The sequence below is a fragment of the Synchiropus splendidus genome, chromosome 8 (genome assembly GCF_027744825.2).
Source record: "Synchiropus splendidus isolate RoL2022-P1 chromosome 8, RoL_Sspl_1.0, whole genome shotgun sequence".
NCBI classification, from domain to species: Eukaryota; Metazoa; Chordata; class Actinopteri; order Syngnathiformes; family Callionymidae; genus Synchiropus; species Synchiropus splendidus.
Window position 1 is genome coordinate 5,840,837 of NC_071341.1, and position 15,440 is coordinate 5,856,276.

Genomic DNA, 15,440 nt, shown 5'->3' on the forward strand with positions numbered 1-15,440 from the left:
CACAACATCAAAGATGGTGATTAAAAGCTAGATTGGACTCGTCATTTTTCTCTCTGCTGTTTTTCTAAAGACTGCTGGGTATAATCAGCAGCCTGATGTGCAGCCAGTTGCATCAGATCTCTTTAGTCAAGCAATTTGTGGTAAACACAAAACTGCGCAATTAAATAGCAACGCACGTCCACTATGTATAAACGAAGACACTGGTGGAGTTAAGATCTGTGTTTTACCTTGTCTTTTTTTATTCAGGACGCTTGAATATTGATGCTACAAGCAATGGAATCGACTCCTGAATGTAAGCTTTCATAAACAAACCTGCCTCAAATTTAGTTTGAGAAAAAAAACAGGGGTTTACAGATTAAATTAGCACTCAAGTACTATTTTTGAAGCAAAAGACGCTCAAGAAAAAAGCAAAAATTTAGTCCAAGATTTAAGATTAATTACAGTACACGTCAAGTGGGGCTTGACAGCTTTGATGAATACAGTAGAAAGATTGTTTTGAATTGCAGCTGCAGTTTTGTATCATTGCAGACTGTTTGACTTTCACATCAGTGGAAGGTGATACTGACACAAATAATGGACAGATTGATTATTAAAACACACTTGGATGTTTTCCATGCTGTAAAACTGACGCAAGGGTCCAAATCAGGAAAAATGTGCTGTTGCTCATCGATGTGCATCTTGCCATTCTAGCAAAAAAAACAAAACAAAACGGGAGATATTTTGCAGACAGCTTCGGCACACTCTAGTGGTAAAAGGGTGAACTCCAGCCATCGCTTTAAGAAATTATAGCGAATTATATTTGGATTGAATCGAATGTAAAGAATTGAATATGACCACTGTGTGTAGGACTGTTGAATCGGTTTAAAATGCAAATGACTTGACTGGACAAATACACATTATAACATCCATGTTAAAAAAGCAAGTCAAGCAAAGGGGCCTTTAAGCATGTCTGCTAAGAGACTTGAAACCACAGCATCACATGGAGAGAGTGAAAGTCCACCACATTCACATCCCAAGCTATTTAAATCTGTTCCCAGAACAACAACTGTAGACAGACTGTTAATATTAGCAGCAGCAGTTACCTTCAGCAGAGCTGCCACACGCGTTGACTTTTGAGCCAAACTGGACACATGAATGAGGGTCTGATCCATCTTTTGGTCTTGTCTCGGCACCGGGATGATCCCACGGCCAAGTAGCACTTGGTGCTGGTCCATGACTCATGTAAACACTCCGTGCCCCAACAACCACGCAGACTTTAAAAGTGATTTCAAACTGACTGTGTGTGGGGGGGGCAGAGGGGTGGTGTTCCTCACATGAGGTTCAGAAGAATCAGCACTCCTCAGCAGGAGAAGGCCTGAGGCTGGTGGGGGCTAGAAAAACTGGGTGAATTTCCAATAAAATTTCACATGGAGCTAAGTGTTGGGCTCGTGTGACGGAAAGTTATAATTATGTATAAGTGGAAGCAGCAGGTTTGTACTGTAGTGTTCTTTGAAGTGACACAATGGAAATCAGAGTAGCAATTTAGAGACTCAAGTACATATATTAAAGGTACTGGAATGAAGCACTCAATGCACTGGGATTTGGGGGCTGGATTTCACTTGAATTCAAACTTTGTCATTGCTGTGCCATTCTACTGAACCCCAGGGGGAACGCTGTGGCTTTTAATTTGAAATACGGTAATCACATCTATTATGAGACAGAATATGAAGGTGGGAACTGTTGCCACAGACACAAAAGACTGTAAATAATGCTGTTCAGAAAGGAAGAGAATCACCATGGAAGTGTACGAAACAGCAATATTCATGCACACGACATGACCAACACAATTCGCACTTAGAAAAGGGTTTATAAACGCGGTTCTTATTTTCACTGAACTTTCTGGAGTGTAGGTGTTAATCAACACTAAGATCGTCACCTGAGGAATGTGAATGGGCCTTGGGCATGTTTCACATCAAGCATCAGGCAGGATTATTGCCAGACGATTTGACTATCCAGAGATCTGTCAGCAGACACTATCAAAGACAGGCCGCCAAACCCTAGGACAGTCGAGCAAGTTATTGTTTGGAGCCATATTAGGATTGTACATTGCCAACCAAGAAAGCAGAAAATACACAAACCAAAGAAGGTTTACTCACATTTTTTCACCTAAGAATTATGCAAGCCTGCGACCATAAAATAACGCGATGAAGCCAAAAAACAAGAAGTAGATATGAATTGTTGATATGGGAGAGACTACTGAAGACTGTCTTTAGCATAGCTCATGGTGAGAAAATGGTTAATAGGCCTCAGCGCAGGAAATCATTATCTGGGACGATCATTAGAATCTAAAATCCATATGACACGGAGTGGTACGTAGTCACCATGTACTGACGGTGCATTTGTGCTGAAGCACGGCGTAGTTATAGGACAGTCAAGAAAAACAAAAGCACAAAGTGGCTGAGCACATCATGACCTAACTCCAGCTAGGGAGAGTGCAATTCAAGTGTATCTCTGTGTTGGTGTTGTGTTTGATGAGTAGACGTACGTCAGGTTTACTTATGTACAGTATTTTGAATTTAACAGGACAAAGTCCAGACTGGGAGCAGACACAGGCCTTCTGTTGGTTTCCACACGCCAGATGTCTCCCCATAAAGAAGTCCTTTACTGCTTCCACTTCCACATTGTTCACGGCTGGTACACGTTTAACACTGTATAGAGGGAAAACAAGGACGTTTTGTTGCCAAGGTGACACATCAGCGTTAAACATACCTACAGAACTATAATCATCTCAATGCCTACGACAGTGTAATGCTGTGTTTGATTTTCAGATTAAAGTTAAACACACTGGAGGGTATTTGCTGTTTGTTTCAATCAAATACTGTTCGATATTTGAAATAAGGAGTTTCACCCCTCAAATTAATTATAAAAAATAGGCACAGATATATATTTACCTGTTAACTTGTTTCAGTTATGTTTTTGGGGGAGGATTGGGGGGTCAATTATAGGATTATACTAGTTGTTGGATGGATATTTGGCTCCCTCTGTTGGAGCTTCTTCACCGCACACACTTCTCAAGACTTCTCATCGGCCGAAAAATGGTTGTTTTTCACGACCAATCATGCTTCATTTTCAAAGAAAATGTTTAGATTTGAGCTGATGGTTTCCATCAGTAAGGAAAATGAAGATCTGACTCTGATATTAATTATTTACAGTTGGAAAAAACTCATCTGTATCCAGTTACAAATTACCAAATTGGTAGTAACAAATGGCCAAATATGTTAGTCATGAATTACCATGTGTACCAATATGTAGTTACAAATTGCTAAATACGGTAATATGGGCATTAAAAAATTTACTAAATACGGTAATTTGGGTGTGACAAATTACCACATACTTTGGGGGTAACAAATGGCCAATGAATATGGTAATTTGGTAGTTATAACTGACCAAATATGGTAGTTACGAATTATGATGTGGGCCATAGAATCTCATGAAATACACTTTAAGGCTCTTCCAGGCAAACGCATCTGTAAACCAGGGTGCAGTAACTTTTCAGCCTAAAGGTGGAGACAAGACCTGTAACTGTCCATTCAGTTGAAGTTCCTGGCTCGCTCTCTAAAAAAATACACTGCCAAAAACATCACCACTTCTTAGGTAGGTCAAGCACTCAAATATTCGGCTGGACTGCATTCATGAGCTTCTGAAATGTCACAAGACCTTGTGTTGATGGTGAGAGAGTCGTACAACAACACAAATCCTTCTCCAGCATATCCTTATGATTCTCAATGATATTAGAGTCTGGGTTCCGTAGTGGCCATTGATGTGATGCATCATGCTCCACAAACGTATAAGTTGCAGGTCATTACTGTGTTTTATGAGTATGGGAGACAGATCCTTAAAAAAGATGAACAATGACTTGAGTACAAACAGTATATATTGTGGAAACAGCTCACCTCCACATGACTTTGACCTAGTGAGCTCCCTCCCAGCACTACAGAGTAAACATGTCAATCCAGCCGCACACTTAAGCCACAGACAGCTAATACACGCTAAACAACATCAACAAAGCGTCATCACAAACGCCTCCCATCCTTATTTCAGTGCAACTGTCAGGGTCAGAAAAGTGCCGTCTGGCAGTGACAAACGTGCGCAGGTGTCGACAGCAGACGTGCACACTGCTTGTGGGTTCATATGCCAAGTGTATTTGCCAAGTTGGTGTGTCAGTCAGACAGCCATGTGGAGAAAACAGCAGCGGCCTCACGGCTTGGATCAGATGGACACTTTCTCCCACAGGTCTGTCTGACAGGAAAACATCTTCTGATTTTGTTACCACGTCGTTCATCAGCCAAGCATCCCTGCCGAATGCATATGTTGGACTGTTTCAATGGTTGTGTTGTTCCTGGTAAATGCACAATCACAGAAATTGCAAGGTAAAACCTGTCATTTGTGACAATGAAAAATAGAAATAATAAATTTGCATGGCAGGCTGCATGTCACAGCACAAATGTTTAAAGGTGTTGCTGCAATGTGAAGCTGGAAATGAAACCTAGAATTTTTTTCCTCTATGTAACTGATGTGTAAGATGGGTGCAATGGCCATTTTTGTGCTACCCTTTTACCTTTGGTTGGTCTCATTTCACTTAAATTTACACTTCACCGCTTTTGATATGATTCTCAATGCAGTTTGTTTATTTTTGAATGTCTAATAAAAACCCTTTTATTAAGAGTAAATGAGCAAAAATCGTTTCGTGTTATTGTTTTGTTACTTTTTTAAATGCTATTTTTTTTCTTTTTTAGATAGATGTTTTCCTTATCAACAAACCACTTTTTTAAGGAGTTTGTTGTGCCTACAGTACACACAAAATGACTATAGACACAACAAACAACTGACAGGTTGTATGAATCTCAAAACAATTATTCGTGGGAACTGTTTTTTTTTTCAGGGCACAATATAAACATTAGAATGGGAACAAATAATTAGTCTAATAGTTGTAAATAAGAGTTAACAGGCGGGATATTAAAATAAAAGACTTTTAGAGTAACACATCCGGGGGGAAATAAGATTGTTAGTACAAAAAACAACAATAATAGAATTAAAGAATACATTTTACGTGTTGAAGAGTCAACATCAGACAGAAAAGTCATAACTTACAAGTGCCATTAAGAACATCAACACTGCATATGCATTATAAACTATGAAACCCTGAATCTCTGCAGAAGGTAAAAAAACAAAAAATTGCCTCAGTAGGCAATTAGGCTGCCTGACAAATGGAAGAGAAAGAAAACACAGCTCAGAGCCTCTCCTTTCTCTCCTGCTGCCTCTGAGCTGTGTACTCCTGTTGATTTCACTGCTTAACTTATTTGCCTTGAATAAACTTCTCAGGGAGTCTCTCTTCCCACAACTTTGCTTTTTGGTAATCAGTTGTTCGATTGCTCAGCAGACTGTATGCGGAGTGATGTAACTGCTGTGGGGAAGGAATGAGAAAGATCCGTCAGGGTACACGTGAGTCAACTGTGTCGCCTAATTACAGAGGCTCCAGCTGTGGGGTTGGGTTTAGTGTGGGAACAATACGACACAATAATAAGGCCCCGTGTCACTGGCAACCATCAATTCATGGCTCCTTCTGACAAGACATGAGGGTGCTCATGACCCCACATGACTCCAAGTCTTACAAAGGTGCTTCAGCATTTGTTACCACACATAAAACATTCAGCGTTTTGGTTTGATATGTAATTGCATAGTGATTATAGCCAGAGTTGCCATTTTTTTGTGTTTGACATCTATATAGTAGACCCATGACATTAGAACCAAAATGCAGAGACAAGAAGTGAACTGCGCCATATCACCAAAAGTATTGTCCAGCCATAGTACTGCCATCCAAATGATCAGAATCAGGTGTCCTGATCACTTGGCCTGGCCACAGGTGTATAAAATCCAGCACCTAGTCCTGCAGACTGTGTTGACAAACATTTGTGAAACAATGAGACGCTATCAGGAGCTCAGTGAATTCCAGTGTGGAACTGTCATAGGATGCTGCCACCTGAATGAAAGTGTGAAATTACGGTGCGGGGTTGTTTTTCAGGAGTTGGGCTTTGCCCCTCCAGTTAAATGAACTTTGAATGCTTCAGGATACCAAAACATTTTGGACAATTCCATGCTCCCAACCTTGTTAGAACAGTTTGGATGAATTAGAGCGCAGACTGAGCGGAGACACTCACTCTCACCAATGCGCTTTTGGACAAATGGTCAGAAATTCCTATAAACACACTCCTCAACCTTGTGGACAGTTTTCCCAGAAGAGCTGCAAAAGGTGGACCGACATCATATTGTACCCTATGGGTTAGGAATGGGATGGCACTTGAGTTCATATGTGAGTCAAGGCAGGTGAGCAAACACCTTTTGGTAATATAGTGTAGGTCTGCCCTGAGCTGTCCATTCAGTTGTTAGGTTCTCTCTGGGGTTAAATGATGAAATATCTGACGTGTGGTAAACCCTTCCACACTACTGCTACTTCTGTGGGAAATTCTTATACAAACCACAAAGCAAAACGCATCTTAACTGAGAAGTGGAAGTGGAACTAGCAAGCATTCAACACTGCCAGGTGAATCACAGGGTTAGAATACATGAAAAACACTTTATATTAAAAAACAAAAAAGGTTAAGTCCCACCACCTAAACCCAGACTGACAGTTGAGTTCAAGATGTCTTCCACTGCTGACTCCCCGGCACCATTTGGTTTGAGGAAACAACAAACAGCGTGGTTACTATGGGCTCATGTGGGCGCCCACAGACTTCCCGTCAAAGACAGCCTGACAGCCGACTAAGCTAAGCTGCAGACAGTCTTCTAGCCTGGTACCTCCTCCTTTCTCAAACAAACAATCCATCAGTCAGCCTGTCTCCGTTCCAGCAAAGACACTAGTGTCAACCACCTGTAACCTCTTCACACTCCACAGTCAAGAAACCACTGAGAATGTGTTGCACCCCCACATGCGTCAAGAATGCTCACAACACACCAAGATTAGATATCACGTTAATGCCAATGACAGCAAGCAGTGACACAACACTGCATTGAGACTATTAAAACTACACAGCACGTCCTGGTCTCCAGAAATCATATTTGCAGGTCCAATAAGGTAACTTTAAACTTTTAAACTTTATGTATATTTTAGTCACAACAGAATGCCATGTCTGATGGACACCTGCAAAACAACATTGATTCAAACACTCGCACTAATGAATTCAAAGCAAGAGCATCAAATTTGAAATACTTTAATATTATTAAATAAAAACTGTATAAGCAGTCAAAAGCACTAAAATATTTCCAGTGACAGTGAGACACAGCGAGAGGACCACAAGACGCGGTTGGACTTCTGCTGTTTCTACTGTCCAAATACATACACATATATATATATATATATATATATATATATATATATATATATATATATATATATATATATATATATACAGGGGTTGGACAAAATAATGGAAACACCTTAAAGCTTTTTTTAGCTTTAAAAGCGGTTGCCACAGCCGAAATAGACATCCCTTACACAAAAACCCAGGCACTGCACCAGAAGCACTGCAATCCCAACGTTAATAAATATTTATCATCAAAATGAAGCACGCACTTACCAATTTCTCCATTTCCTGTTCTCGCAGTCGCTCCTCCCTCTGCCTTCGATGGTATTCCAACAGATCATCTTCATTGTCACTAATCTCTGAGATGCTGTTCTTCCTCTCCCTCATTCCTGGATGTGGTCTACCAGACGATATCTTTCTGTGGCTCCTGGGACTGGCCACAGGTGAAGAGCCCGAAAGGGAGCCAAGACTGTAGGCAGGTGATAGGGAATTTCCAACAGTAGGCTTCCGCACCCCAGCTCCACTGAGAACGCCGTCTGGGCTCATAGATGTTGGTGAGGGACTGCGGGCTCGGATCCCTCTGCTGTTCGATGATTCTTCTGAGGTCCCAGTCTTACGTCGAAGTCTGGGACTATCAGGGACAACTTTATTCAAGCCTGAAGGGCTATCAGGAGTTCTCAGGATTGGAACTGTTCCTGGGAGTGCTCCTGGGAGTACTGGAATCCCTCTGCGTGCTACGGAAGGACTTAGAGGGGGAAGTTCTCTCATACTGCTACTGGCTCCATTGCCACCATTCAGCTCCACGTTTCTCCTAACCATGCGTGGGCTCTCAGGAGTTTGCATTGTACGAGTATTCTGTTGGTATAGGGACCCCTGAATGATATGAACAACAGGGTCCAAAGGTGTCTGGAAGGATCTTGATGGTTGAGAATGTTGCCTGGATGGGCTTGATGTGAGGGATCTATCAGATAAACTGGTCTGCTCCCTAAAAGGGCTGGCAGGCCTCTCCTGAAGTATGGTGGTAGTCTTTGTCCTCGGACTGGAGGGCAACACAGAGAGACCAGTGGGAAATTTGGGGGTAAGCCCAGGACTACTTGGCACTAGACTTCTACTACTGAGGGATTCATTTGAGGACAAAAGCTGGATCTGTCTAGGATTTTCTGAACCATCTGGCCCCATTCCTCTGCGAGTGAGCTTTGGGCTGGGAGATGCTTCTCCCACAACTTTCCTTTGCAGACAAGGACTGTCATGGACCTTGAGTCCCACCCCAGTGCCGCTTAAGTTGGGTATTGAAGTCCTTGGCTGTGGTACAGGTGGCTGAGAGCTGAAGTTGTAGCTGGATGACCGTACAGGCACTGGAGGTAAAGCAGAGCTCTGATCCTGAGGTCCTCCACCTGGAGATGGGCTGGTAAAGCTCCCACTGCTGGCTGCTGATGGTGAAGAGAGCGGGGAGAAGGGAGGTGATGTATTCTCATAGCTAGACCCAACAGACATTGCTCCGGGACTGATGGGAGGGGAGAGTAAGTAACGGCCACCCCCGTTGATTAATGGAGACAGCGGCGAGTGAGCCAAGGACTGAACGCTTGCTGGCTTTTTGGCCTCAGAGGATGTTGGTTGAGGTTCATCCATGACTAAGGAGTCCATGATATCTTGCAGGTCCTTCTCAATAGAGCTGACAATGGCACTGTGCTCAGACTGGACTGGGGGAAGTTGGGTGGGACTGGTCTGGTGATTCCCATTCACCAAGCTTTCTTTGTCTATAGAAAAAGAAACAGAAAACAACAGACGTTAGGGACATTGTATCTGTGACAAGGACTCAAAGTTGGCAAGAAATTAAGAATGTTTGGTGATGAAATAAAATATTTCAGTGAATGCTTATGAATTTTATTTCAGTAACGTTGCAGGTGATTGAAAAATGTTGAGAGACTAACTAAAATGGGCCAACCAAGAAAGACAGGGTAGGACCTCACGGATAACCAAACTATAATCCCAATGCCATAAATAATGCATTACATTTTCAGATTGTTTCATAATTCAGCAAAAGAATGTAAGTCATCGTTTCAGTAGACTTTCCACATTCAGCATGGTCGGCATCCGAAACCACAATATGCTCTTATTTTCTCATCATGAGTCAGTTTCCTAAACTTGCAGATACATACAGTAATTGCAGTGTATTTAAAATGGTCACACTGTGCGCTGTTCCCTTTCAGCCGAGATTGTTATTTAACAAAAAAGTAAACACTTTCGTTAAATGATACAAATGGACATGGAGAGAAGGTAGGCCAAAAAAAAAAAAAAAAACATATCGTATTGGAGTGGTGCTGCACACCATTAAGAATGAGCCCTTTCAACAACTGGAAGCATCTGTTGGATAAAGCAGACGGTCATAATGTCATACAAGGGTTTCTGCAACATGGCGCACCTCCATGGCTTGAATGAGAACCTCCATGCATCTTTTTAAAGATGAACTCTCAAGTGATCAAAAGTATTAAAATGAAGTGGAAACATCAAAACAAGTGGATAACACATAACACATCATGACAGTGGGCATGATCATTGTGGTTATCTGTGTGCTTTTAACAAAAACGTCCCAAAAAAACATCATAACTAAGGTCAGCAGCACGCAGAAAGAAAGTTGCACGACTGATGTACATTTTAACCATGACAATAATAATAATAATAAAAACCAACCTCTGCCAATTTTGATTATCTCCACAACTCTGTGGATGTCATGACCTTAATATCTAGCAGACTGTGAATGGGGAATTAGATGAAGTCTTGCAGGTTTAGTTCAGAAAACTGAAAAAATAGTTACACTGCTAGATAGATTTTGTCTGCAATTGACAGAACTGCTTCAGTCAGATTAGAGTGTTGTCGCCTGGCAAGGATAAGGACCGGCAAGAGATTACCACTGAGACACAGATGAGGATTGTGCCTACGTAACCCAATTATTGTTTGGCCTTAAAGCAGCGGCGAACCCAGGCCGAGTAATCTAATCGTAACCTACTGTCTAATGTCAGCACAGAGAACATAACAGCAACACACAGCCACGTGGTGGATCAGCAGCAAGAGGAGATCGGGGAAGACTTTATTTCACAAAAAAAAAAAAATCTTTTTAAATGGACTTTGATCCTGATTTTAACAAAAGCAAAAGGATAATTATGGCGGAGGAGTGAATATGGACAAGTCAGGGACAGAAGAAAAAAGTGCCATGTCTCATCAGGGTGACGCAACAGCATGATTTAATAAGCAGTCCCTTCAAACCATGTGCCTGGATGGCATTATGGCAGTCGTCTCTAAAAGCCTCACAAATAATGCATTCGAATGTGTGGCTGTAGGCATGGCAGCAGCGTCCACCTCTGTATTGACAGTGATCTTAGTGGCATCCTCGCCATTCTGAAATCATTGGAATTGCAGAGAAATAGCAGTCCAGGAAAAGGAACAATGTAACGCAGTCGTTATTCGCGTCAATGTCAAGTCATCCCTTGCAAGGAGCACGGTGGGGGTGGGGGATCTGGTGACAGAAATATTTGCTGAGGGAAAGCCCATGCAATGATGTCATGGTGGAAAGGCTGGAGCACAGCACGATGGACATGAAACCCTGCAGATTCACATGGGTCTCCACGCCGATTCAGTCACGCGCGCAAGTGAAACATATACATATAAAAACATTACTGGCCAATACATTTGTTATTGGCACATTCCTGGAACGCATGCCTTTTCCTGGGAAACTGTCAGTACACAGTCGCTGTTTGCTCCGGCCGGTCATTATAGCTCTTCTAGCCACTAAAAAGGCTGTGTGCCTTTGTTCAAGCATTCCCCCGAAAGAACCGAGGTCTCCCATAGGACACATATACGAGGCTTAGAGTTACCTTGGTAAAGTATCTTTTCCAAAAAACTAAACTGCAACATAAAACCGGCGCTTTGTAAATGGAGTTCGGGTATCACAGTCCTCTCCCACAGCTGAGGGATTACGCGGTGGTTTACTCACATGACTGAGTTTCTGCCGGCCAGATCACCTGCAGGGAGTCTCACACGCTTTTGCCACCGGCATCAGACCGGCAGAGACGAAGCTCCGCCGTGTCCATCTCTGGACACATCCAGGGAGTCATCGAGGCTCACCCGTGACGCGCAGCGCGAGCCAGCAGCAGGGTCCTGGCCACCGGCGCTCATTACCGACTCACGTTACCCGATAACTACAAGCATGTATCCGGTAAATGGCTTCAAAATAAAATGTTGTCTACGCGCAGTAACCCGCTGTGATTTAACGCAGAAGACTGGACGATAGCCGCTTTCCATATCATTATTAATCTCTAATGAAGCACGGTTACGATTCGTGGCAAGTATCCGTGCATTACACTGTGCAACGCAAAATGTGCAAGTACTTGGTATTACACAGGTTCAGATGTATGTGAGGCGTGGACTGAAATGAAAAGACAACAATAATCAAACAAAACGACACATTCACCAGTACTACTAAGGGCTGAATCGATGTTTTATTTTGAAACATATTTCCGTTTCTTTCTACTATACGACGACATCTACCTTCGCTCACCATTTACCAGAAAATTTTATTTTTGTATTGTATATTATTGTATTGTATTTGTATTTTTTGGATTCATGTATTAATGCCTTAAAGTTTGTCTTATATATTATGTTGTATCGTGTCTCTCAATGTTTGATGTGACATCTGTTAAATTCGTTTTTTTTTTTTCTGGACCTCATCTTAACCTCTAAATTAATAAATTCAAGACGATGATAAAAACAAAATTTCTCTGTCAATGAAAGTGATGCTTAAGCACAGATGCAACGGTGTTGAAAAGAACAGCCAAGTTACAGCATTTCAAACGGTGGTTTAGTGTGAAGTCAACACACAGAACAAAGGTTCTGAGTGGGTGGATGCAAGAGGCGTGACTGTTAACACACAGTAAAGCACAGACTGATGGTAGGCTGCAGGCGAGCAGAACTGTCCGTGTATAATTAGGAACTGAAAAAGGCACTGTAACTCCATCTGAGGGATTTTTTACATGCTTGTGGCATCAACCCAGCAGCTGTGCAGACGGAGCTCCACGGTGTCCACCTGAGCTGACCTGTGCCGACACACGTTTATGTTTCTCTCATCAACTTTGGTGGTGTGCTTTGCGCATGAGGCATGATGTCTCTCCCATTAAACAACTGGTTTACAATACTTTTGATGTCCAAAATCAGAAATTATCAGCGTGCCCTGAATTAGCAATGGGAGGGAAGCATTTGCTTTTTATTTCCCAAAATAATACCTAAATATATAACAAGGACAACGCTAACCACCCACCTATATCTTTTCCCACTCTGTGTAATAACTCACCACAATTTATACACATGACTATGCAAATCAAAATGGAAAACAAAAAGGCAAGTTGGGTAGGGTTGTGTGGGGTTTATTTACACCCTTGTTCGTGAAAGTCATTAAAAAGTCAAAGCAAATGGGTCTCATGGCCCCAGGTGAATACTCGCTTCATCTAGAGGCTTCATCTAAAAACAACAAACGATTCATAATTGGGGAAAATCTCTGTATTCAAAACAACGGAAGGCTCTCATTACTGAATCAGGAAGTCTACGCCAGTCAGGCCGGCTCGAAGCTAAACTTATCCCTCAGCGGCAGCAGCAGCACAAGGGAAATAACAAGATGCTCTGACAGTCGGCAGATAGCAAAGATACAAGATGTGTACTCGCGCTGCCAGCACCAGCATGAGTCACACAAATGCAAGTCTTTGCCTGGAGACGTAGAGGAATGAGATGCTCATAAAACATGCATGGTGTGAAGTCCAGCAGCGTGTCCCTACTGCACACAGTTCAGGCGGCAGGAACCCGAGCGTTAAAGACTGACGTCAGACGAGGAGCAGAGTTCCAAACTCTTTAACTGACGCTGTCAAGTCTGTGTCCCAGGGAATACGACACACGTTTAGTAACTGAAGAGGCTTGCTCAGCGAATAGAATCTTACACTGCAATTTTCAAAATTGTGCAGTAGCAAGGGCTTACCACTCCATTTTAGCATTATATCCAACATTAAAAGAATGCTGTCTCTGCTTACATAAACTGTAAGAAATAGTTCAACATAAGACACTTTATTTCAGTTGCTGTGCGCTAGCTAATTGTTGCTACTGAAATACCAAAAGATGGACAATAAATTTTGACATAAAAGTGTCTTCAAATGCAGCGTTCAATCAGATGTCACTCTGCAATGAGGCCGGGACAAAACCTCTCCACTTGGAACTCAGCTTGGTACTTTGGGCATAATCCTGTTAAACTTCATGTAAACAGACTGGCCCTTCCATGTGAGCCCAGCATTGTCCACCACGGAGCAATAATTATTGCTGCCGTTGGCTCTCCCTCCTCTTTTACTGCTATGCAAACATTCACCTGTGGACAACACATTCCTCCTTCACCGTGGGGCCCCCGGCATCAATCAGGTCCATTCAGACTTTTGCTCCAAACTGAAACTTCCAGAGAGAGTAGCATTCTGTCCACATTCTGGCCTTCATTCGCACTGCGGTCTGCCAAGTCTGCCTTCACTGTTTTCTAAATTCAATAAGAAAAAATATGGAGACCATATGGTACCTGAACACAGATTGAAATCCCCAGCGGACCCTCCTCCTGCTGTCTGAGGCATCATACTCTTCATCTTGATGGCTTCCTCTGGATGGTTGAAGCGGAAAAAGGCCGACTGGCCAAAACACAGCATGCAGCCTGGAAGACAATGAGTATTAAGTTAAAGATGATAAAAAGTAACCAAAAAGATACGCTGTTTATCAACCATTTACAGACGTAATATACTAAACATACTGGCAAAGCCTTTGGTTTACTGCTCACCAGCTTATAGAAGAGAATTTTTCACTCTCACTCTCTTTACATCGCTTCTCTTTATGTGCTGCTTCTGACATCTGAATCCTCACGATAAGTTTACCAACCCTTTAGCATCAAATTATTTCCATCCTGATTAAATTGCGCAGCTGGCTCTTTGGCCAACAGTTGGTGTGAGTGGCAACTCAGTAAATGCATGTTATGCTATCTGTACTTTGAGATAGAAAAAAATCTATTCCTTCACTTTTCCATTGCTACATTGCCCAGGTTTACACTGCAGCGCTGCAACATAGAGAATGCTAGGAAGGAGAAAAAATGTTAAAAGTAAGCGTGCAGGTATTTTTGTAGGACAAAATGCATTGTTAGCAGCCATTCAGACTCAGGATCCTGATAAGAGATCATGTAATAGAATACTAGTGAGTCACAACGGCAGCAGGAAGTGACCTATTGCCATCAACACTGAACAAGATCATGGAAACTGACCTTTCCAAATGAATTGCGACTTGTGACAGAAATATGCACTTGTGGGACAGTTTTGGGTGGACCGGGTTTGAAGGCATCGTTGAGGTTTTGAGTGACAACAGAAGACAAACAAAGACAAACACGGAGTGTGTTGAGCTCAAAAGGAGGTCAGGCGTACCAGGGGAAAAGCAGAAACTCTCAATGGAAAGCAGAAAGGTTGATGAAAGTTACAGGGAACCAAAACGCAAATGAACTGCACACAAATGAAACAGGGTAAAGACATCCCATTGTGCTAAATTGCATTTTTACATGTATTAATGTAATGTATTAAATATACAGACACAGAAAATATTCAGGACTCTAAAAGAATGCCATATATGTTGTCTTTATTAAATATCTTAATAAAAACAAACCAATCCAAGCCAATAGCCAATACAATATTATATGAGCTAGATAGAAGAAGTCTTGAAGTCTCTACTCAACTTTCTATACAGTACAATGTGACATGTGGGACCTCCAACAGCACTTAAGGGAATTTTGTCATGGCAGGTATTGATTGACTCTTTCTAGTGAAAGGCTCCAGCTCAACTCGCAGTTCTTCCAGCAGCTCCAGAAATAGCACTGCAGAATAGCTTATGAGTTTTAACTAATGTCTCCTCATTCATGCAAAGCTGAAAATGTCATAAATTCCATCAGAAAATTGTAGTAAATTGCGGTCAGCTGCCATAAACCCTGTATACTGTATATGTGTGGTAACAAATGATACACACAAAATCACATCAAACACCCTGGTATTG

At 42.1% G+C, this 15,440-nt stretch overlaps 1 protein-coding gene across 13 annotated transcripts in view; it reads right to left on the bottom strand.

Moving 5' to 3' along the window:
• phldb1b (pleckstrin homology-like domain, family B, member 1b) overlaps window positions 1-15,440 on the bottom strand; it is a 69,081-nt gene that overhangs the window by 22,188 nt on the left and 31,453 nt on the right. For 12 of the 13 annotated variants that reach the window (XM_053873369.1, XM_053873370.1, XM_053873372.1 and 9 more), the window contains 2 exons: window positions 13,939-14,067; window positions 7,614-9,097 (listed from right to left, as the gene is read on the bottom strand). In XM_053873369.1, the coding sequence (XP_053729344.1) occupies window positions 7,614-9,097; window positions 13,939-14,067 (1,613 nt within the window). Of the gene's footprint in view, window positions 1-7,613; window positions 9,098-11,331; window positions 11,540-13,938; window positions 14,068-15,440 lie in introns of those variants that run through there. The other variant, XM_053873382.1, reaches the window with a different exon arrangement.